The sequence below is a fragment of the Ananas comosus genome, linkage group 12, assembly GCF_001540865.1.
Source record: "Ananas comosus cultivar F153 linkage group 12, ASM154086v1, whole genome shotgun sequence".
Lineage (NCBI taxonomy): Eukaryota > Viridiplantae > Streptophyta > Magnoliopsida > Poales > Bromeliaceae > Ananas > Ananas comosus.
Window position 1 is genome coordinate 3,339,166 of NC_033632.1, and position 19,916 is coordinate 3,359,081.

The following is a 19,916-nucleotide window of genomic DNA, read 5'->3' on the forward strand; positions in this document are numbered from 1 at the left end:
TGATTTGGAAGTTACATCTCATAGTACTATCACCTAGTAAAAGAGCATTTACGAATAAAAAAGAGAATAAAAAAATAAGAGAAAAGGGCTTCAAAAAACTCAACAGGAAAATATAAGTTCGGTGTGATAGAGCTCAAGTTAGAGGCAAATCAAAAGCTAATTACCACGTCGAGATTAAGAAAGACGCTTCTATTCATCCGTAACAGTAATCATACATTGAAAACTTTTGACTAACCATACAAATCTACAAAGGAGGGGAAAAAAAAAAAAAAGTTTCTCGCAGTTTCGGCACAGTCAAGTTACTAATCCTTGCTTCCACAGTCATAACACAAAAAAGAAAAAAAGATAAGAGTATATCTCAGGCACAATTACAACAAATCAATCAGCACTAATGCACATGTGATACATAGTTTGGCCATGGTAAACACATATAACAGCTTTGAATGCAGGATGACAGGTATTCTATAAAGCAGGTGCTCAAAGGCACAATAAACTGGCTAATAAGAAGATGGGGACAGTAGCCTTTCTTCAAGTTCACGGAAGCCCCGATAAACAGGTTCAGTTTGGTTTTGAGGGAGGGCCAGACGTCGAACCTCAGTCATATACCTGCAATGAGGAACCATACATGAGAAAAGTTGCTCATCTAGCACGATGAGGGAAGTTAGAATGCAAGATTTAACTGCAGGATTATGTGGAACCATTCATTTTACATTCTGTTATGTTCCATTTTTGCCGAATAATCTCTCCTGTTCATGTTGTATTCACTACATTGACCAAAATATCTCGTCTTCATGTTACTGGAAAATCACTTTGATTTATACTGCCCATAGATATAGCTAAAGAGGGGAGGGGTTCATGGACTGTCAAAGCTTTTACGAAATAAACTTTCTTATGTAGTTATGTGATGCTTAAATGTTTGAAGAAATCCATAATGCGCAAAGAAAGATTACCTGTTTACCAAACTCAAGATTTTATCTCTTATCCCCTGATTAAGAACAGCCGCCCGATCAAGTGAAAACGCACCACCGCCAAGAACGAAGGAAGCCCCAGCTGCTGTAGTGCCCAATTTATTTGTTAGTACAGACATGCCCCAGTCTCGAAGGATCGCAAGGGCCGATCGTAAGAGGCGCAATCTCAGGTTCGAAGAGGTCAAAATGGCTCCGCTTGATAACAACTGATCATAGACGCCTAGTACAGTCTCATGAGCACTTCTACAGGCTGCAAGAAGAGCTCTCGCAATATCCTCGTCCCCAACTAACTCAGCTCCCGAAGTTAATCTCTCCTGCGAAATGTCTCAAAAAAAAAAAAAAACAAAAGAAGAATAAATGGTAGGATGTGCATCACTTGATTATGATAAATCTACCGGACCAAATTTACCATTATACTACACTTTGCTTGCTTCAAGTTCCTTGAGTATCTTGTTTCTGTTTGTGATTTAGAAATCCCCCTGAGAATACAGTTTTTGATTTTCGGTTCTTGTTTTCTTGAAAACAGTGAAAATGACTAACTGAACAGACCAATATAGCATACATCGTAATTTAAATTATATAGCATACTGAATTTAACATAGCGAAAAACAGATAAAAAGATAATGAGCTGGCAATACTGACATAAATGGCTGCATTCTTAACATCTACAACCATTAGAGAGAAAAATTATGGAATAAGATTCAGTTCTACTTAGACACAAAATCCCAAAAAGCAATGGTAAATCAAACCAAACAAGCTTTCTTTGGTGCGAATGCAATTTATTCAGTTCCTATTGTTATTGGTTGGTTTGATTTCATGAAACATAGTTTGATCGGTCCAGCTTTCCCCAGAAAACTATGGAACTGACCAAATATAGTATCAAAAGTAAACTTCAATAAAGTAAAATAGCTCTGGAGATATTAAAGAAAGGTTACCAGTGCAGCCTTCTCCAGATGGAGGCAAATTATATCTAGGGGTAAGCAAGCCCCATCTCCAGGATAGAGATTTGAGCCCACTCTCTTCAGTACGGAACAGGCTTCTGCAAGGCCACCTCGTGAAAGAGCTTGATCAAGAAGCCGAATCCAGATTTCTCGAACGATTTTACTGTCGGCCTCTCCAGAATAGTTTGCAAAGTTGAGCATTTCCAGGCACATCTAGGAACCATATTACATGTCAGATGAAACTTGGTCCAAAAGTATATCAACAAGAGTATTTGAAAAAGGAGGAAACATCGAGGACCACAATACGGTAACTAGTGCATTTTACCATCAATTCTCGAGTTTCACTAGCGCATTTGGCAGCTAAAGATACAATATAGTGAACAGGCAACAACCTAAAAAAGATTTATTAGGCAGGGATTCCTTTTTGTTTTTTTTTTTTGGTTGGCAAAATACATAAGCTGATTGCCTGAGTCAGCCCTCATTTGTCCGAAATTCTTGGTGCTGACTGTTCGAAGATAAAACACTAAGAATACAATAGCAACGTTTTGAACATATTTAAACGGATCCTTACAATATTTTATACAAGAAACAGGCATACTTATAAAAGACATTGGAAATGCATACCTCCCAAAGCTTAAATGGAACGGCATAATCATTGTACAGCTGGGTAATGCTCTTCAAGTTCAGAGATAACTCTTTTGCCTTGTCTCTTGCTGCCTTGGCAGTTTCGACATCAGCTACTATGTTATCCTGTGGAAAAGGGTCATTTGGAACTTGTCTACTACTCTCAGGCAAATCTTGTAGTCTTGATGCCATAGATTCCAACTCCACTTTGATTTTCATTTGGAATCGAAGCACTACAAGTTTAGCTTCGAGCATATCAAGCAAACCATCATCAATACTATTGTTGCTAGAGCCGATGCTACTGCTTGCACTTTTAGCCTGCAGAACGGCATTACTCAAATACTGGTACCTGGTTTCACACAGGAAAAAAAAGAAAGGTTGAAGCAAGTCAAGCTTAAGGGCCGCAATAATTTCAAAAGACAAGAATATTAGAATGAATGAGCACGCACCTCTGCTCCAGAGTAGGAGCCTCCTCTGCATTAGAGCATTGCCTCTCTGCCAATCTATACAGGACATGAGCAGCAAGTAAATGTTGCCCCTTCAGTACATAATACCTCGCAAGAAGGTCGAGATACTTTGTGTGGCCTGAAGGGATAGCTCCCTCCACATCATGCAACCCAGAAGCCAGAGATGTAGCTGGAGAAACAGCCTGCATTGTTATGGAAAAACACTGAAGATGAAAAGAAACACAAATGTAGGGAATGAGAAACATGCTGCAAACTCAATTGGTATTTCCTCAGTGGAGAAAGGGTAGACTGGTTAAACAATGTAGTCCTCAAGCGTGATTCCCATCTTAGTTACATCCTCAGAATTTCAATGTTAACAATTCAGTCTCTGAAGTTTGTGCAACAATTAAGTCCTTTCAAAAGTGTACCTTCTGAAAAAAGAGGACACCACGTTAGCCTCGTATTTAGAGTTCACTACTAGGATCAGCCTCGAAAACCCTGTTAGTAAACCCAAAAGCTTTTGCTGGCATGGCACATTTTTCCAGAGAGCAGACTAAAGGGAGGACTTAATTTTATATGCAAAGTTGAAGAACCAAATTGTCAATTTGGAACTCTGAGGATGAAATGGAAATCGGAGTCAAACTTCGAGCACTATATTTGCAAGTAGTTCTTAAAAAAAAAAAATTTATGTGCTCAATTATATGCTTACTTCTATTGAATTTGTAACTGGAGTAGCATAAATAAATTTTGCAAACAATTTCCATCTACTAACAACTTAGGCTCCACAATAAAGGCAAGGTGGGTCGGTCACTAACTTGACCAAACCCCAAAACAGGCAACCTACTTAAACCCATGTTGAATAAATGAAGCAGATCAGCGAACTTGACAATCTTATCAGGAGCCAAATGGCCAGAATGGTCAAATCGTGGCAGCAAATAAGTAAAAGTTGGACTTTTGGACATGATCGAGTTACGTGGGATGCTCTGAGATAAAAAGTAAGATATCCTGGTTAGTGCAATTTCAGTTTAGCACTAGGCATTAATAAGAAGAAAATCAACAAATTTTACGTGGATTTCTTTTAGAGCAACTTGAATGCCTAAAAAAATCCTAGCCCAACTGTAACAACTGAAAGGTTCAGACCAAAGTGAAAATGCCCACTCCTACATCAATTACTACGTACAGAAAATGCAAATGATGCAAATAATCTTCAGAATTATTATACATCAATCAGGGTATACCTCTTGTAGAGGCTTACGACCCGCACTCTGTAGAAATGAGACCAAATCCGACCCTCCATACTCCAACAGTTCATTTTCAAGGCCCAGCTCGATCAATGTCCTGTATAAATACTCGTGAAAAGCTGTGTCAGGCCACTGGACACTGAGCTGAATGATCTGCCTAATGTACTTGTTGCGAGACGCCTGATCCAAGTCAGATCCTGAAGCAGACAACCTGCTAGGAGTCCCAAATTCCCGCTGGGCCCCACTAGGACCAACACCCTTCAGAGAACGGAGGGCATTCATAATTATTTCATAGCACTGTTCCCGCTGAGCAATTACAGCATCCCGGTGCCTCGGATCAAATTTGGCATTGACAGCATCACCCTTTTGATCAATAGCTTGAGCTTTCTGCAGAGGTAGCCGTACTACGGCTTCATAAAATCTGGAAAAGCACAATTGGGTTTAGTTAAAATGCAGTGTAGAAACAAATAAAGGAGGTTTCGCTTTCGCATGTATATCCCTGCAAAATCATGTACTTAGAGACCCCTGTAAAATTTGAATTTTCAAATATATCCCTGCAAAATCATGTACAAAAAGGTTCTCTTATAAGGGAGATACTTATACACCAGGGTATATGTGTGAGAAAAAGAAAATAGCTAATTTTGAAGGGGTTATAAATGTACATATCATGATAGATAAATAATAAAATAAGTCAGGGGTTTGATAACATTATAGCACATTCAAACCTTAAGTTCTCAAATCGTTTGCATATAGAGCTCAATTCCGCAGACTCTGGGATTCTTGTTAAGAGGTTGAAAGCATCTCTAGCAAGAGTTTCCCTCTCATCTGTACTGCCAGTGATGGAGGCTCTCTCAAGACATTCTACTGCCAGGTAATATTTGTAGTCTGACTCATTGAAATAACTTGGACATCCATCCCTCAGTTTAGCACTGATCTCATCTACTGTGCCCCTCCCATCTGGGCCAATATAGTACTGCAACATAATATAGAAATCAGTCGCCGTCTCAATCTATCAGAAGTCACATTTTCAGTATGTAACTAGCCTAATATGCGTGCAATAAACGAAATACTGATTGATGTTTAGTATTCACCGTTTAAACCTATAAAGTTAAAAAAAAGATAGCATAAAACAGTTAACATTCAATTTTAGATAAATCAAGATATTAAAGTATATCGTACAAGAAGAAGAAACACTAAGAATTCAGAATTCAGATAGACCAGAATATTCAAATTAATATTAGTTAATCATAGGATAATGAAACATTCAATTTACTCACAAATTGAAACAAGATTTCTGATAAGTGTAAACACTAGAGAACAATCTAATTGGAGGGTTAAAAGGTAGTTTCTAAATCTAGTGCACTTAAATAGTTGAGATAAGATTCACAATAACAATGGATATGTAAACAAATTCTCATATTCAAAGAGATATATCAAGATATATCCTATTCAGAGATCACAAAACTACATTCCTTTTTAAGTTATAAAAGCAGCAAACAACTAAAGCATAGACTTTAGAATAAACCAGTACCTCCATAAGCGCAGAAATAAGTCGCATAGCAAGCTGGTCACCCTCCTCAGAACAAACCAACTGATGGAATGTTAATTGAACTAATTTCTGGCATGAAGTATTGTCTAAAGCTTGAACCAAGCGAGTAACATTATGATGGGAAATAAGCTGAAGCAAGAAAAGTGCTTCACTAGATCTTCGAAGCAACCGCCTAAGACATTCCATTGCTCTCACCTGTATAACAAATATAGTTCAATAAATCATACTAAATAGAAGGTAAAATGTGCAGATCGAACCTGAGCTACAGTGCATTTTGAAATGAGTACCTAATCTCAAAACTTTTATTTTATTATGTAATGTTATAGTTGTTTTGATTTCAATACTTCTCTTACACTTAGATTTAAATACTTCACTGTCAAGACATAATGTACTTTAACTTCTTTGATAAAATATACTGTTACCTGATGGAATTTTCTGTTCAGTGAATAAACCTTTTTCACAAAAACCATAAGTTTGGATTTTTTTTTTAATAGAATGAATCTAACTGCAAGGCTAACTAGTAAAATTTAGAACTAAAAGTTCAGGCACACATTACAAAGTATGCTATAGTTCAGGCAAGGTCTATACTTCTTTATAAAGAAAGAAAACTATATTGTTAGTAATTTACCTCCATGGCAGCTAGTTCAGCTGGACTATAAAGAACCCGTTGCCTTTTATTCAATGCTGTGCGGTCTGCTGAATCGACATCTCGAGTTTGTGGAGCAAAAGAGATTTTAGTAGTACTACGACTACCAACTCCTCCATAGAGAATAGAACCAGAATAATCTCCTAGACCAGCAACATAACCATAAAGCCCCCTTCTCTTGTTCCTTCTAAACCTTAGGAAATTTTCTAAAGATCGAATCTTGCTCTCTAGAATTTTCATTGCCTCAGAAGAGAGCCTGCAAACGACTACTCCTTCGCGAGCATTGGGACCACTTTGCCCTCGAACAATCACAATAGGGAACTCCCAAACAGGAAATAGTAACCTTGATGAGCACAAACAGAGCCCTTGATGTGCGCCAGAGAATAAAGGTTCTGCCTCTTGAACGACCTGCCCCATGCTGAAACCCCCAGCTTGAGTTTGGGTGTTTGAAAAAGCATTCACACCATCCATTTGTGGCATTCCAACAAGCCCTGAATCCTCAAATGCTTCAGCTGCTCTCTCAGCAACTGTATTGCTTATGAGATTCTCTTCAGCAAAAACTAATTTTGCAGCTAACAATAAGCACATAGCTGCAGCCTCTCCTGCACCGAAGCGGTTGAAGAAATCTTCCATCTGCGATCTCGGTGCACTGAGCTCGAACAATCTTCTCAGAATGTCCACAGGTCTGTTAAGAACAACTTCCATCAAGCCTATAGTACTAAAGACAATGATCCTTCTCCTGGGCAAAACATGTTGCGTAGGAAGATCACCTCTAGCCCACAGTTTCCCACATGCCTTTTCACAAGATTCGGTTAAACCCGCTAGGGCTTCCGCATCGGCATACAAAGAGTGCACAATAATTGCTACATCTGGCAAGGGTAATATGTCAGCTGCACAAAGCATTCGACCCTCAATAGGTAAAGACGATACTAATTCCCTTAAGGCACGAGAGCTTCTTGCAGCAGTCATTCCATAATTACTCGGAATTGATGACTGAATAGTTGAATCATTGTGCACGATCAGAAGAGAGGACATTGTTGCGGCCGACGAATCAGAGAGCACGAGGGTTCCCACAGAATAAAAGGCTGATTCCACTTTTAACACAAGATCCTCAGGCTGAGCTCTATTAGCTATAGAGATAGCACCAAACGTGAGCCCACCACCAACCCCTAAAGGAGGAGAAGGCCTCATTGAAACAACTTTTAAACAAGTTGGCCTTTGGGAAGAATCAGTACGTCCACCTGGAGAAGAAGTAGAAAGGTACATTCTCCTACCATCTGATAAAACAGCCGTTACATTAAGCCGTCTTGATTCAATAAGAGATAAAGGCGCAATATGTATTATTGACGGTTTTGACACACGTGTAGCTGATCTTGGGCCTGCGGGCCTTCGACCCCCGTATTGTGTTTCGCGTGGATCGGTCAAGTTCTTTTCTTCAGCGATTTTTGTAAGTGGGCCATTACCATTTACACCAAGATCATAGACTTGCAATTTATTACCTTCCGTTCGTGCATAAATAATATGCCTTTCATCGTCAACAACCATGTCAACGGCAGGATCCACAGCTCCGAATTTCAGGGCATTTGGCAAGACCCATCTGAATATTTTATTTATCAAAAATCAGTTATTAAGCATTCCACAGTGATACTGAAATATGTAATTACGAGGATCAAAATGTAGATTGCTAATTTTCATATAGGGCTTTTAGCTTATATAACCATAAAAATTAAAGTTCTTGCACATATACTGCTCTAAAGTCAAAATTAGCACCAATATTAACCATTGATATAGGCATATATCTCATATTTGTGTATATGCCCTTTAATTGACCTTTCCATCACAAAAAGCTAGAAACCTTAAGGTTACTCAAAATACTGATCATAACGGTGTATCCATTTGCACCAATACCCTTTACATGTTGACAGAAGCTTTGGCACCTACACGTTCATATCTAATTTATAAGGGGTATTGTCAAGGCCATGATTAGAATTATTATGTTCGAATAATACGTACAGTGGGACATATACACAGTACGACATCCTTTTTAGGGCATAGTGCAAATACAAATTTAGATGAGTGTACATGCGCATATGTGTATGTTGAGGGGTATATAACTATATATGCAAAAATCCCGTTACAAATGCGTACCTCGAAAGAAGACTGCCCAGACCGCCAGTAAGGCAAACCTTTCTACAACGCTTATGCCAGCCTGAGCCAATTGTGTACTCTATTTCATATATGTGCCCATCGCGCCCAGCCAGGAAAATATGGCCGTTATTGGTACAAGCAATGCATGTCATCGTGACACCATCAGATGGTACAGTATAGTCAGGTAAAGGTTGTAATGATATCTCAGCATATGGATCAGTTCCATCTCCACTAGCAGTGCAGCAAACTCCAATAAGAATCAACTAGAATTGGTACAAATTATGTGTAAAACACCGACGTGGACAAGAAGTACAAATAAAGGGGAAAGAAAGGAATAAAAACAAAACAAGAAGAAAATTCTTGTTCCGAAGCATAAAACAAGGATGTGAATTCTGGAGTGAATATTCATAAGATAAAATATCCTGGATGGCATAACGAGATCTGAGGATCAACTCGATAACGTAGAAGAAATTTACAGAGAGGTGCTTAACTGCATATACAATACAGAAAAATATATACAAGCACACAGTGAATATATAGGAATATATAAAAAGTACACATGAATTTGTATATATTCTCTCTAGCCATAATTGGTCCAACAGGCCAACAGTACGTCACAGTATTTAGATAGCAAGTACTAAGGTTATTCCTATGCTTTTTTATAAGGCCATAGACATAAATCTGATGTGGACAAAGTAACAAAACAAAAAATGAGTACCTGGATTATACATGACGTGTGATGTTTAAAAGAAAAACTACCTGGATTATACATGATGTGTGATGTTTAAAAGAAAATTTAAGAGAAAACAAGCAGGGAAATTACAAACTCAATCTTTTCAGGATATTAAAAAAAATCTACTTTGACTTATTCAATTGGCAGCTCAGTCACAGTAATTTAGTCAAAAGAACTCGAATGACAGTATGCCTACCTCAACGGGAGTTGCTAAAACTAAAAGGTATTGAATGGCTTCAACAAAAATTCCAGGCTTTGTTCTAGCAAGCCCAACAGCACAAATTGCTTGCTCCTCTCCGTTATATTCTTGGCATTGTCCATCCCTAACAACACATAGCACAATTGATACATTACATGCCTGACAATGACATATAGGATTAAGAGTATAAACAAAAGGATATAAAATTGATTAAATAAGAAAAAGGACAAAAACAGAAACAGTTTAAAGTGTTGGTTGAAAACTGAAACCAACATGTTTTGCTAATAGTAAAGTAATGTCCGCACCTATCAACAATGAGAACTTTATGTTTCAATCAGCGTGACTCTAAAGAAGGATTAGCTCTAGAACATTAGCCTATTTGGACTGAAGCTACCTTATGGAGCCTAACATGATTCATCTATGAATCATATCAATTGCACACTCCAGCTTTCACAACGAATGGCAAAATACAATAAAGCTCTGTTCTCTACAAAGTAAAATAAAATATCTCTTTTACCACATCAAAGTTTCATGAAATCAAGTTTTCCCACGACGATTCAAATACCGTAATCCGAATATTATTTTCAATTTTCTTTGAGAAGTTTGCAGACATAAATGGCTGAAAATGCTGAAATCAAAACTATAGGATCCTAGAAACAAGATCTAAATCAAAAGTTCAAGCCCCAAAATAATTTTTTTTCATTAGTCTAAACCAAACCTTTAAAAAAATTACGAAAATTGGTGTAATAGAAAGTAAATAGAAATATGTTTTGCCTTAATATAATTGCAATACAGCATAATATGGTTTAAACTACTCATATGTAGCTACAGAAATTTTATACCAAATCTGCAAATTTTACCTATGCATATATTCGTTCTGATATACAAGAAGTCTGATAAACTTCCATGAAGCAAACGGATATAGAGTAATTGATGCTTGATGAGGAGGACTGATGTAAATGGCGCAGTCCAATAACCAAGAAGAAATCAAGCATCAAAATGCAGAAAACTCAAAAAACATCTATTCTATCGTAAAGAACAGAACATGTAACAGTAAGCTGGCTGTGAAGCATTTTAGGTACTAAAAGATGTATGCCAAGCATTCTAGAAGACAATGCAGCTTTTTCTAGAGTGTGCAAACATTCTTAGCATGGAGAGTTTGACATTGACAAAGAGATGCCTGTTTGGAAAAAAACCAGTTAAGTGTAAGATCTTCAAGCATACCACTTATCAAAGCGCCAAAGGAACAAAGAATTGTCAACTGATGCCCAAGCTCGACGTATCTCAGAAAATATTCCACAAAGGGCTGTTCCTTCACCTCCAGATTCATTATATCTTTCTATCAACGTAGGAGGTAATTCCCGAGTTTCCGCCACTTCAACCAGAGAAGGCCACTGCAGAATAACTTATGGCTATTAGAATAACAAGAGACTAAGTATCTTAAGAATGAAAAAGCAGGAATTGAGAAGTGTATGTTGCAAATAAAGAAATTTGAGACAGAAAGGCTAACAAAACAAATATAGATAAGAGCATAAAGCAACACATGAATCTCAAAACCACCAGAAAACAAAAGGAAAGATTTATTGCTGCAGACAACATCTGTTATGGTTAATGTTTCTAAAGTCCACCTTTTGTAATGCCTGCAGCAGCCCTATGTTTATGCATCTTAAACCTTTTTGTTTTCTGCTTTGCTTCTCTATCCTTCTTTTATTTTCACTCAAAGATGTAGATAACCACATGCATGGAAATGTATAGGAGAAAGCATGATCTGTTACTCCTCTAGCTAGAATATCAAATCTAACAATCCATTTTCAAAGACAGTCCCCTCTAATGCCTTTCTCTTGACCCGAGCACAGCTCTGACTCATCTAATTTCAATACCTTGGCGTAGGACCAACATGGCCCTGAAAGCATACATTAGTTGTAAAAAGTTTATCTGCGAGTAATACAACTATAAGTTAAATGGAGATCACTGACCTTTTAGAAATTTTAAAAGTCTCTTTCTGCATTAATCCATGTTCTACGTAATCACTAATCTATTAAATATATCATACAATCCGAGAAAGAGGGGAAAAAAAATGCTGACAAGAATTAGGTGATAAGATCACATTTAGAATATGCACCACAGCAAAACATCACTCATAATTCCACAAAGGTCAAACCATCTTATAGAATATTCACTGTAGCAAAACAAGTATACCAAACCTCCATATAAAGTAAAGTGTTAGATACATATTAGACAGAATATTCACCATGAGCGTAGACATGGAACGCACTGAGAAGTCACTAGGTTTCAAAACAGAGCTGTTCAAGAAGCAATAACAAGAATATCCCCTTAACGGCTTCTGATTACAGCTAGAAGCAGAAGCTTCAGGTTCAAGCTTTGCTTATGGGCCCAAAATCTCAACTGAGCTTCTCACAACAACCAGATATTCCAGACTCTATTTGCCAACTAAGGTGACTTCGACTTCTCGACTAGAGCAGCTGCTCTAAAAGCTAGAAGCACTTAGGCAGCTACCAAGTCCACGTAAATTAAAAAGCAAAAAATCAACTAACTACTGAAAAAAATCAGTAAAGCCAGTGCAAAATACCATCTTAGTAACCTCAATATCTAAGAACACTTCTTGGTCACAAGGAGGAGCTTCTAACCTATAAAGCCCTCCAAAGGAACCACCTTTTCTCTTCAATCAGTGTAATGCTCAACCGATCACATCAAATAAGCCATTTTTCCTAGCTTTAAACGGAAACTACAAAAAAAGAAGCTCGGAAAAAGCTCTATTACGCCTAATTCTACACCAAAAGCTCTCAACACAGCACAAATCAAACAACAAATCGAAGCAATTCGATCCCAATACAGAATTAAACACTTTAGGTTCTCTCATCTAACCGATTTGGGGCTGGGGGAGAGGATTGGTACCTCTTTGGGGAGGGAGGAGTAGGGGTGGCTCGCGTACCGAGAGGCCTCGAGGGCCTCCTCGAGGTCGAGGCGCGCGGCGACCTCCTTGCCGATCCGCTCGCTGACGTGGAGACCGGCGGAGGCGACGTCCGGGCCGATGATCTCGTCGTCCCACGCCATGGGAGGCGCCCCTGCCCACCGGAGGAAACCCTAGAAATCGACTAGGAGGGAGACGACGCGGGATTTTGTTCCCGCGGCGGGAGAAAAAGGGTTTTTGGGTTTTAGAGAGAGAGAAAGAGAGAGAGAGAGAGAGAGAGAGGAGCGGGGAGAGGTGATTTTTGGGCCCCCAAGCCTACATAACTTTTTCTAAATTATAAAAATTCGCATTCAAAATATTTATTTATAAAATAAAACTTAAATGGTAGATAATTTATTATTTTCATAATAATAATAAATTATTTATCATTTTTATCTAATTTTATATTATATATATCCAAACTTTAGTTTGATGGAACAGCAAATTATTCCCACTTTTCCGAGCCAAACGTGATTTAAAAAATGCATAATATTAAGCAATAAAAATGAATTTTAAAAAATAATAATTATTAGTCATATTTATGAAAAAAATTCCATAAAAAATGGACTTTGGAACTCACACTGAGCTAGCCTTTTTTATTAAAAGAAACAGATATTTGTTAAGAAATAAATAATAACATGCTATCTTCTATACTTTTTATTTGATTTTGGATGTCATCACACTGAAACAACTAGACTTCGAAAATAAAAAAATATATATATATATAAAATATTTATAAAAAAATAACTATTTTTCATTCCAAACTCCAATAATAGGCTGAATTTTATATTTTCTGTGTTGAATATGTTTGTTATCTTTTCTTTTAATTATCTACTGAAATTTCTAATTTATGGCCATTCTTATGCTTGCTAAGAAATAATTGCAGCAACAATTAGCCAGTACCCACCAACTGTATTTTTAACAATAAACATTTTTCGCTACACTATATTTATAATCACATCAAACTAAATAACCAAAACAAGTATATAGTTGAAATTTACAATAGAATATAATTTGTTGTAAAATTAAGGAGAAAATATAAATCCTTTTCTCTGAAAAAGAAAATGAAAAAATCTTTTCAATTGTATTGTTATTAAAGTGCTGGGAGAATCTCAGGAAATTGATGCTTCTGTTTCTGCATTCCATAATCCATCAAAGTTGTGGAGTGTTTTGGAGGATCTAAAGCTTCAAACTTACTTAAAAAAAAAATAAAGAAATTAATAACTAAAAAAGAGCATTGCTACAACTAGTTTTTCATTAGATCAACTGAAAAATACAACCTCTCCTGCATCCATTTCCTTTTAATTATAGTTACTAAGGAGAGGATATTAATTTCCTGAGAATTATATACAATCAATTCCTGCTCGAGTTCTCGAGCCTTCGAACTAATCTCTCTAACGCTTCTCTCATCCATATGTGCTCGCATTTCTCTCTCGCTTCCGCCACCGTGACCTGTTCGATCAAAAATCAACAAAGAAATAAGAAAATACTCAAAAATTACTCTTTCTATTCTTTTTCTTCAGTAATGTCATCATCATATATAGTTATGTAGTAAAATACTTCATTTGCGGTACGAGATTCAGAATCCTCTATGATTTTAAGATAAAGAGTACTATAAAGGGCGTAACCAAGCGAAAAGTTTAGAAACTACCAATGCAATTTACACGACGTATACAAAAGCTATGATTTTTTAAATCATACAAAAGCGCGGAAATTGTCGACTTACCCATCTTCTTTCTCTCACATCCATCTCGGGCCATTGAACTAATTCCTCGGTCACATTCATCGGAAACATTATACCCTCATGAAGGGAGTCATGCCTCCTACTCTTGTACTTCCATTTGCCTAATCTTCTCTGTTGACAACATGACATGATCTACTTTTATCAACATTTGCGACAAACACGAGTATCATATATTTCAAGAAGCGAGAATCATTAGTTACACGAGTTAGGGTTCGAGAACTCGCCTCGACATTTCCTTGCACGCCGGCCTCCTCCAATGCCTCTCGCAAGGCCGCCTGTTTCTTTGTCTCGTCGGTCTCCCATCCTCCCTGAGAAACAAGATCTCGATGTCTTTAAAATCAACGATGAATGAGTATTTCAGAGTTTCAGTCTTTCAGATATATTGCGTATCAAATGCTCAGTGTTAAGCATTTACATTAGTGATTCTGGTTAAATCGGATAATTCTCGACAAACATAGAAACTACTATTTCACGAAAAATCAAGAATAGCTCCAAATCATATAGGTTTGCAAATTTCACATGTCACATATAATAACAAAAAGTTCTCACTAAGTACTCAAAATTTTAAATTACCTTTGGGAACATCACACCATGTCCTTTCTGAGAACTAATAACTAGTACTTCCACTGCACTATGTAGATCATCAGAGCATGTACTATTTGTGCTCAACTTATAAGGGATGCATCTGTATTGTTTAAAGAGAAAATTATATATATTAAATATTGGTAAAATTGAGGGGGAAAAAACTACAATGGTAAAGGAGAAAAAAAAAGGAAAAACTAAATTACAAAAATTTCCCTTGAAGAACAATTCTAAAATAGGCTCAAAAATTTCAGATGATTGTTCTGAAAAATTTCACGCAAATGAGTTGGCATATATCGATCATTTTTATGTTTTTTTTACAAAGTTGAATAGAATGAATTAATTAAGTAATTACTCAATAAACAGTCAATTTTGACAATTTTAGAAACCAAATAGATTTTAAATGTAAAATTGGCGTAACATACCAACCAATTTCAATAGAGTTTTGTTTAAATATTTACGTATATTCGATTGATGCAATTGTTTAAACAGTGTGATTGGGACGTAGAAATATCTATAATTTTATCCTAAAAAATTATTTTAAAATCACCAAAAAATTTAAAAAAAAAACATAGAATTCAAACCAAAGATTTCAACTTTCCGCCAAAATCACACTCCAAAAAAAAAGAAAAAAAAATCAATTCATCAAAAACATTCAAACCACTCAAACTCATTAAAAGGACGAAGATCGAACCCCTCGTGAGAAAGAAAATGAGAAAAGAGAGAGGAGAGAGGAGAGAGAGAGAGGGGTATCATGGGAAGGCTCACCCCACAACGAGCCTACGCCCATTACTGCTATAACGCTGCAATTGCCTCCCTTGCCTCGATACCAAAGACGCCATTTTTTTTCTTTTTTGGCTCTTCACCTTCTCCTTTCTCCTTCCCGCAATACCCCCTCTTTCCTTATACTCTGCTCTCTCTAAGATGCCCAAAATGCCCCTCTCCCACAAATAAACTAGTTTCTAAGAACTGTTTCTTAGAATTTTGAGAGAGAGAGAGAGAGAGAGAGTGGATAGCGTTGCGACAACGAAGAGGGGGCTATAAATAGAAAGAGTTAGAGAGAGAAAGAGGGGGGATAGAGAGAGAAAAGTTGGGTATTTTTTGGAAGCCCATGCTATGGGGACCCAGCATTTGTACCCCGAATTAAATGGAATGATAATTTAGTAGGGTAAATTACATGCCAATACTTAAATATTTATTGACTTTTTTTTCAATATTTATTCTTTTTTAAAGTGAATTTCATAGCTCTTGAGAAAATATAATATGAATTTTGGGTAAATTTTTTTTTCCAAAATCACTTATCCACTGCACGAATTTAACTTAATTAATTATTACTGTCAGATGATTAGAATCAATTAATTTGATATATTTATACAAATAAAAGAAATATTAAATCTATTTTATAAAAAAAAAAAACAATTTGTACAAATTTTTGAATGATTACACTGGAGAAAATTTGTTTAAAAAACTTATATAAATACAAATTAGATGTATTTTGTCTGATCTGAACTGCTTTTCTAGACTATCGATATTTCAACTATTATGAAAACGATTTAATTTAATAGCCTAAATTCAACAGCCTACATTAAGTAGAAAATTTACTTACATTTCGAGCAGAAATTTATAATATTTATAACATCATTTTTATTGAAGTGGTGGATGCTTTTCAACACCACAATTTCAAAATAGATTTGTAAAGAGTTAGACTACAATACTACATATCCCGATTCGGAGAGTTTATTTGGATAGACTTACTGTCCACATCTTACGAAACTTGCTGATTCAAGGATCTTATCTGACTTGTCCAATCAACAATATATATATATATATATATATAGAGAGAGAGAGAGAGAGAGAGAGAGAGAGAGTTAATTATTATAGGCTAAAATATTTTTTATAAATTCTTTCATAAATTTTCTTTTCTTTAATTTTTTTTTTTAAAGAAGCTTAATTTATTTGAAATTTGAATTGGGTACACACTTTGGGGTACATCCGAGGGTTCCCGAAGCATGTCGAGAGGAGGTGTTCGCGGCGCGATTCGCTCGCTGGCTCCGGCGTTGCTTCGCCACGTGGCACCTTCGTAAAGTAAAATGTGGCGGTTGGGGTCGTTGGGTTTATTATTGATGGTGATTTTTTTTTTTTTTTGAGGAAATTATTATCTATATACCTACCATACGGTCCATACTACATCTAGTTTTAAATTATTAATTAATGCATTCAAATTATTTTTTTTTTAAAAAAAGGTAAAATTCAAATACTATCTTTTTGATTTCGTACTTTTTTATTTTAGTATTCTATAGTTTAAAGTGTATCAACCTGTGATATCATTTTTATTTTTTAGACAGCTTTTTCGTTAATATTTCGTTAAATTATTTACAAAAATTTTCAGATATTCCACCTAGGTTTATCGAATATTCACTTTAGTGACTTTTAGTTTTAATTTTGTCACTGATTTAACATAAAAAAATTAGTGGAATCAATAATACAAAGATAAAAGTAAAATTACTGAATACTAAATTGATACACTTTACGAAAGTGAGAAAGTGTGAAACCATATGAGTGGAATTTGAAAATTTTTTCAAAAAAACTTAATTTGATGGATCTGATTTATACTACTGGAAGAAATGTGTATTAATATGGCATCAATTAGGTTTTAGTCATTAAATACAAAAGAAATTAGATGTTTAAAATTTATGAATTTGGATAAAGGTCATGATTTTGAGAAGTGTGCAAAAAGGTTGTCGCATACTCAACCCGGTGAGCAGAACTCGTGCAGGCTAAAATTTTCTGTACACTCATTTACGCAGTTAATCATTTTTGACGAAATAAATATCGACTTTTCAAATGTGTAAAATTTTTCTGGACACGAATATGTACTCAATTCAGCCCAATCTAGAACACGCTGTTATCTATATAATCATAATGCTGTTATTATTGCTCATAACCGTTCACTTACGTGTACGTAACTAGTTTACGATCTTTTTTCTCTCTCTAAAACAAATGCATGTATTTTTTTATTTTATTTTTGGGAAGATAAGTAAGCTAGATGGACCTTTCTGGTCATTCTCATCACACCGGACTAGAAAAAGTCACGATTTTGATTTATTTCATATAAGATTATTCTTGCATTTGAATTCTTAAGAGGATATTCTCTAATAAACACAATAATGACAACTTTAAAAAAAATTTAAAAATTTATTATTTTCCATCTTAGAATATGCATGATGTAGGCTACGATATAATCGATACGTACAGTCAAAAATTTGAAGATGATAAGATTCTTATTGCACTATGAATGATCTACAATGAGCCAAGTAACATTGCTAGTTGTAATTTTCTAACTTACTAAACTTGCATACTTCTTCTTTTTGAATAAAGTTGTAAAATAAAGTGGATAGCACGTAGGCTCGGATTCCCGCAGGCATCTGATGCCTTTTGCTTTGCATCTTAGTTGGTTTTAATTCTTTTTAATATGAATTATTGTGACATGACGTGTAATGGCTAACTTCGTATAGGTTCTATGTAGGGATGCAAACGGATCTGGATTGGTGGAGCTCCCGCCCCGATCCACTCAGACGAAGGCAGTAAATGAGAGAAAATAAACGAATTTGGGGCAGAAAACGGAATAAAGTTTACGATTCAAGACGGATTCGGGGTAGGAAACGGGAGAAATTTTGACTCGTCCTGAATCCGGAGAAATTTTGACTCGCCCCGAATCCGCCCCGCCATGAACCGCCCCCAATCCGCCCCAAAAATTATTTATATTTTAAAAAAATATTGTTAAAAAATAATATATTTATAAAAAAAGTTCAAAATACAAATAAGTTAGTACTTTCATTTCTAATTATTTGAAACTTTTGAATTTTGTTTTGAATTGTGATTGATATTTTTAATTTTTATAATTGATATTATTAAATTATATATATAATATTATTAAAAATTATTAATTTATAATTTATAAAATATTAATAATATTATAATTTTATAAAAAATATTAGTTAGCGGGGCGGATTGGAGGCGCCGGCGGGAGGCGGGGCGGATTATGGGATGTATTTTTTAACCCGTCACGGATTCGGGGCGGGAGGCGGGGCGGGATTTTGCTAGTCGGGGCGGGAGGCGGGGCGGGGCTCCCTCCCCCAGATCCACCCCGTTTGCATCCCTAGTTCTATATATAAGTGAATTGCAAATATATCCCTATAAAATTTAACTTTCATATATTGTTTCTATAAAAGTTCTAATATTTTCAAATATATCCCTAAAGTTAGGATCCGTTAGAAAAAATTAGTTTACTTAACCCTAGTTAGTTAATAAAGTGAATTGACCTTTTTACCCATATGTAATTAATAGTTGGGACTTTTAAAGAGACATATTTATAATGATAAAAAGATCATTTTATTCATAAAATAAATAGTGTTTTAACGGAGAAACATATTTGAAAATATTAAAATTTTTACAGAAACAATATATGAAAGTTAAATTTTGTAGGAATATATTTGCAATTCATTATATTTGTAGAGACATGTATAAAATTAACCCTAAAATAAATGTCTGGGCTTATAAGCATTCTTAAAAAAATAAAATATAATAAAGAAAAAAAAAAGATGTTGGTATTGCTACTATATGTGATTAAAGGTGCATTTGGTACGAGTTATGTAGTATTACAGATTATTTCGATATATAACTAGATATCAGAGATTTCTAAATTAGATTACTATTAATCTTGCATTATCACGTTTGATTTACTGTGGTGATGTAATACTAGATCACAGTGGATACTGAATTATTATGTTTGGTTCAGTATATAAAATTTAGTAATACTAATAGTAAAGTGTAGTCTATTCTAAAATTACCGTTATGGTCATATTTAATATTTTTCTATTAAATTATAATTTAACATAATTTGTACTTAATTAATTCTATTTAGAAATAATTTATTGATAACCTTCTCCTCTAATGTTAGATTTGTCTCTCTGAAATGCTCATGTGTTGATATATATAATTGAAAATTTATAATTATATCCATACGACGTACGTAAAAATGTCATATAAATTTATCAATATATTAATAATGCACTGATAAAATTATTACGTAAGTGCATGTAGTTAGCTCGTTTCTTTCAATCC

The 19,916-nt window shown here is 35.4% G+C and overlaps 2 protein-coding genes across 2 annotated transcripts; both read right to left on the bottom strand.

Annotated features, from left to right (window-relative positions):
• On the bottom strand, positions 175–12,711 carry LOC109718647 (nuclear pore complex protein NUP155). Its single transcript, XM_020244977.1, has 13 exons — positions 12,412–12,711; positions 10,720–10,889; positions 9,493–9,619; positions 8,564–8,826; positions 6,398–8,012; positions 5,752–5,964; positions 4,946–5,193; positions 4,218–4,641; positions 2,983–3,182; positions 2,534–2,882; positions 1,904–2,122; positions 951–1,282; positions 175–606 (listed from the first exon to the last, which is right to left on the bottom strand). Exons 1-13 carry the CDS (start codon positions 12,568–12,570, stop codon positions 498–500), a joined length of 4,428 nt encoding a protein of 1,475 aa, XP_020100566.1. The 5' UTR covers positions 12,571–12,711; the 3' UTR covers positions 175–497.
• LOC109718102 (nudix hydrolase 17, mitochondrial) lies at positions 13,664–15,811 on the bottom strand. The gene is made up of 5 exons (XM_020244123.1): positions 15,561–15,811; positions 14,784–14,895; positions 14,435–14,518; positions 14,193–14,321; positions 13,664–13,918 (listed from the first exon to the last, which is right to left on the bottom strand). The coding sequence occupies exons 1-5, from the start codon at positions 15,632–15,634 to the stop codon at positions 13,820–13,822; spliced, it is 498 nt and encodes a 165-aa protein (XP_020099712.1). The 5' UTR covers positions 15,635–15,811; the 3' UTR covers positions 13,664–13,819.

What these genes read in the sequence shown, in the direction of transcription:
- LOC109718647 (XM_020244977.1), bottom strand. Translation starts at nt 12,570, where the DNA reads ATGGCGTGGGACGACGAGATCATCGGCCCGGACGTCGCCTCCGCCGGT. An exon ending in TTTTAGCAACTCCCGTTGAG is followed by an intron (nt 8,827 to 9,492) that starts GTAGGCATACTG and finishes TACCAATTCTAG; the next exon opens with TTGATTCTTATTGGAGTTTG. An exon ending in CTGGGCAGTCTTCTTTCGAG is followed by an intron (nt 8,013 to 8,563) that starts GTACGCATTTGT and finishes TAAAATATTCAG; the next exon opens with ATGGGTCTTGCCAAATGCCC.
- LOC109718102 (XM_020244123.1), bottom strand. Translation starts at nt 15,634, where the DNA reads ATGGCGTCTTTGGTATCGAGGCAAGGGAGGCAATTGCAGCGTTATAGC. An exon ending in ATGGTGTGATGTTCCCAAAG is followed by an intron (nt 14,519 to 14,783) that starts GTAATTTAAAAT and finishes CTTGTTTCTCAG; the next exon opens with GGAGGATGGGAGACCGACGA. An exon ending in ATGTGAGAGAAAGAAGATGG is followed by an intron (nt 13,919 to 14,192) that starts GTAAGTCGACAA and finishes TTGATCGAACAG; the next exon opens with GTCACGGTGGCGGAAGCGAG.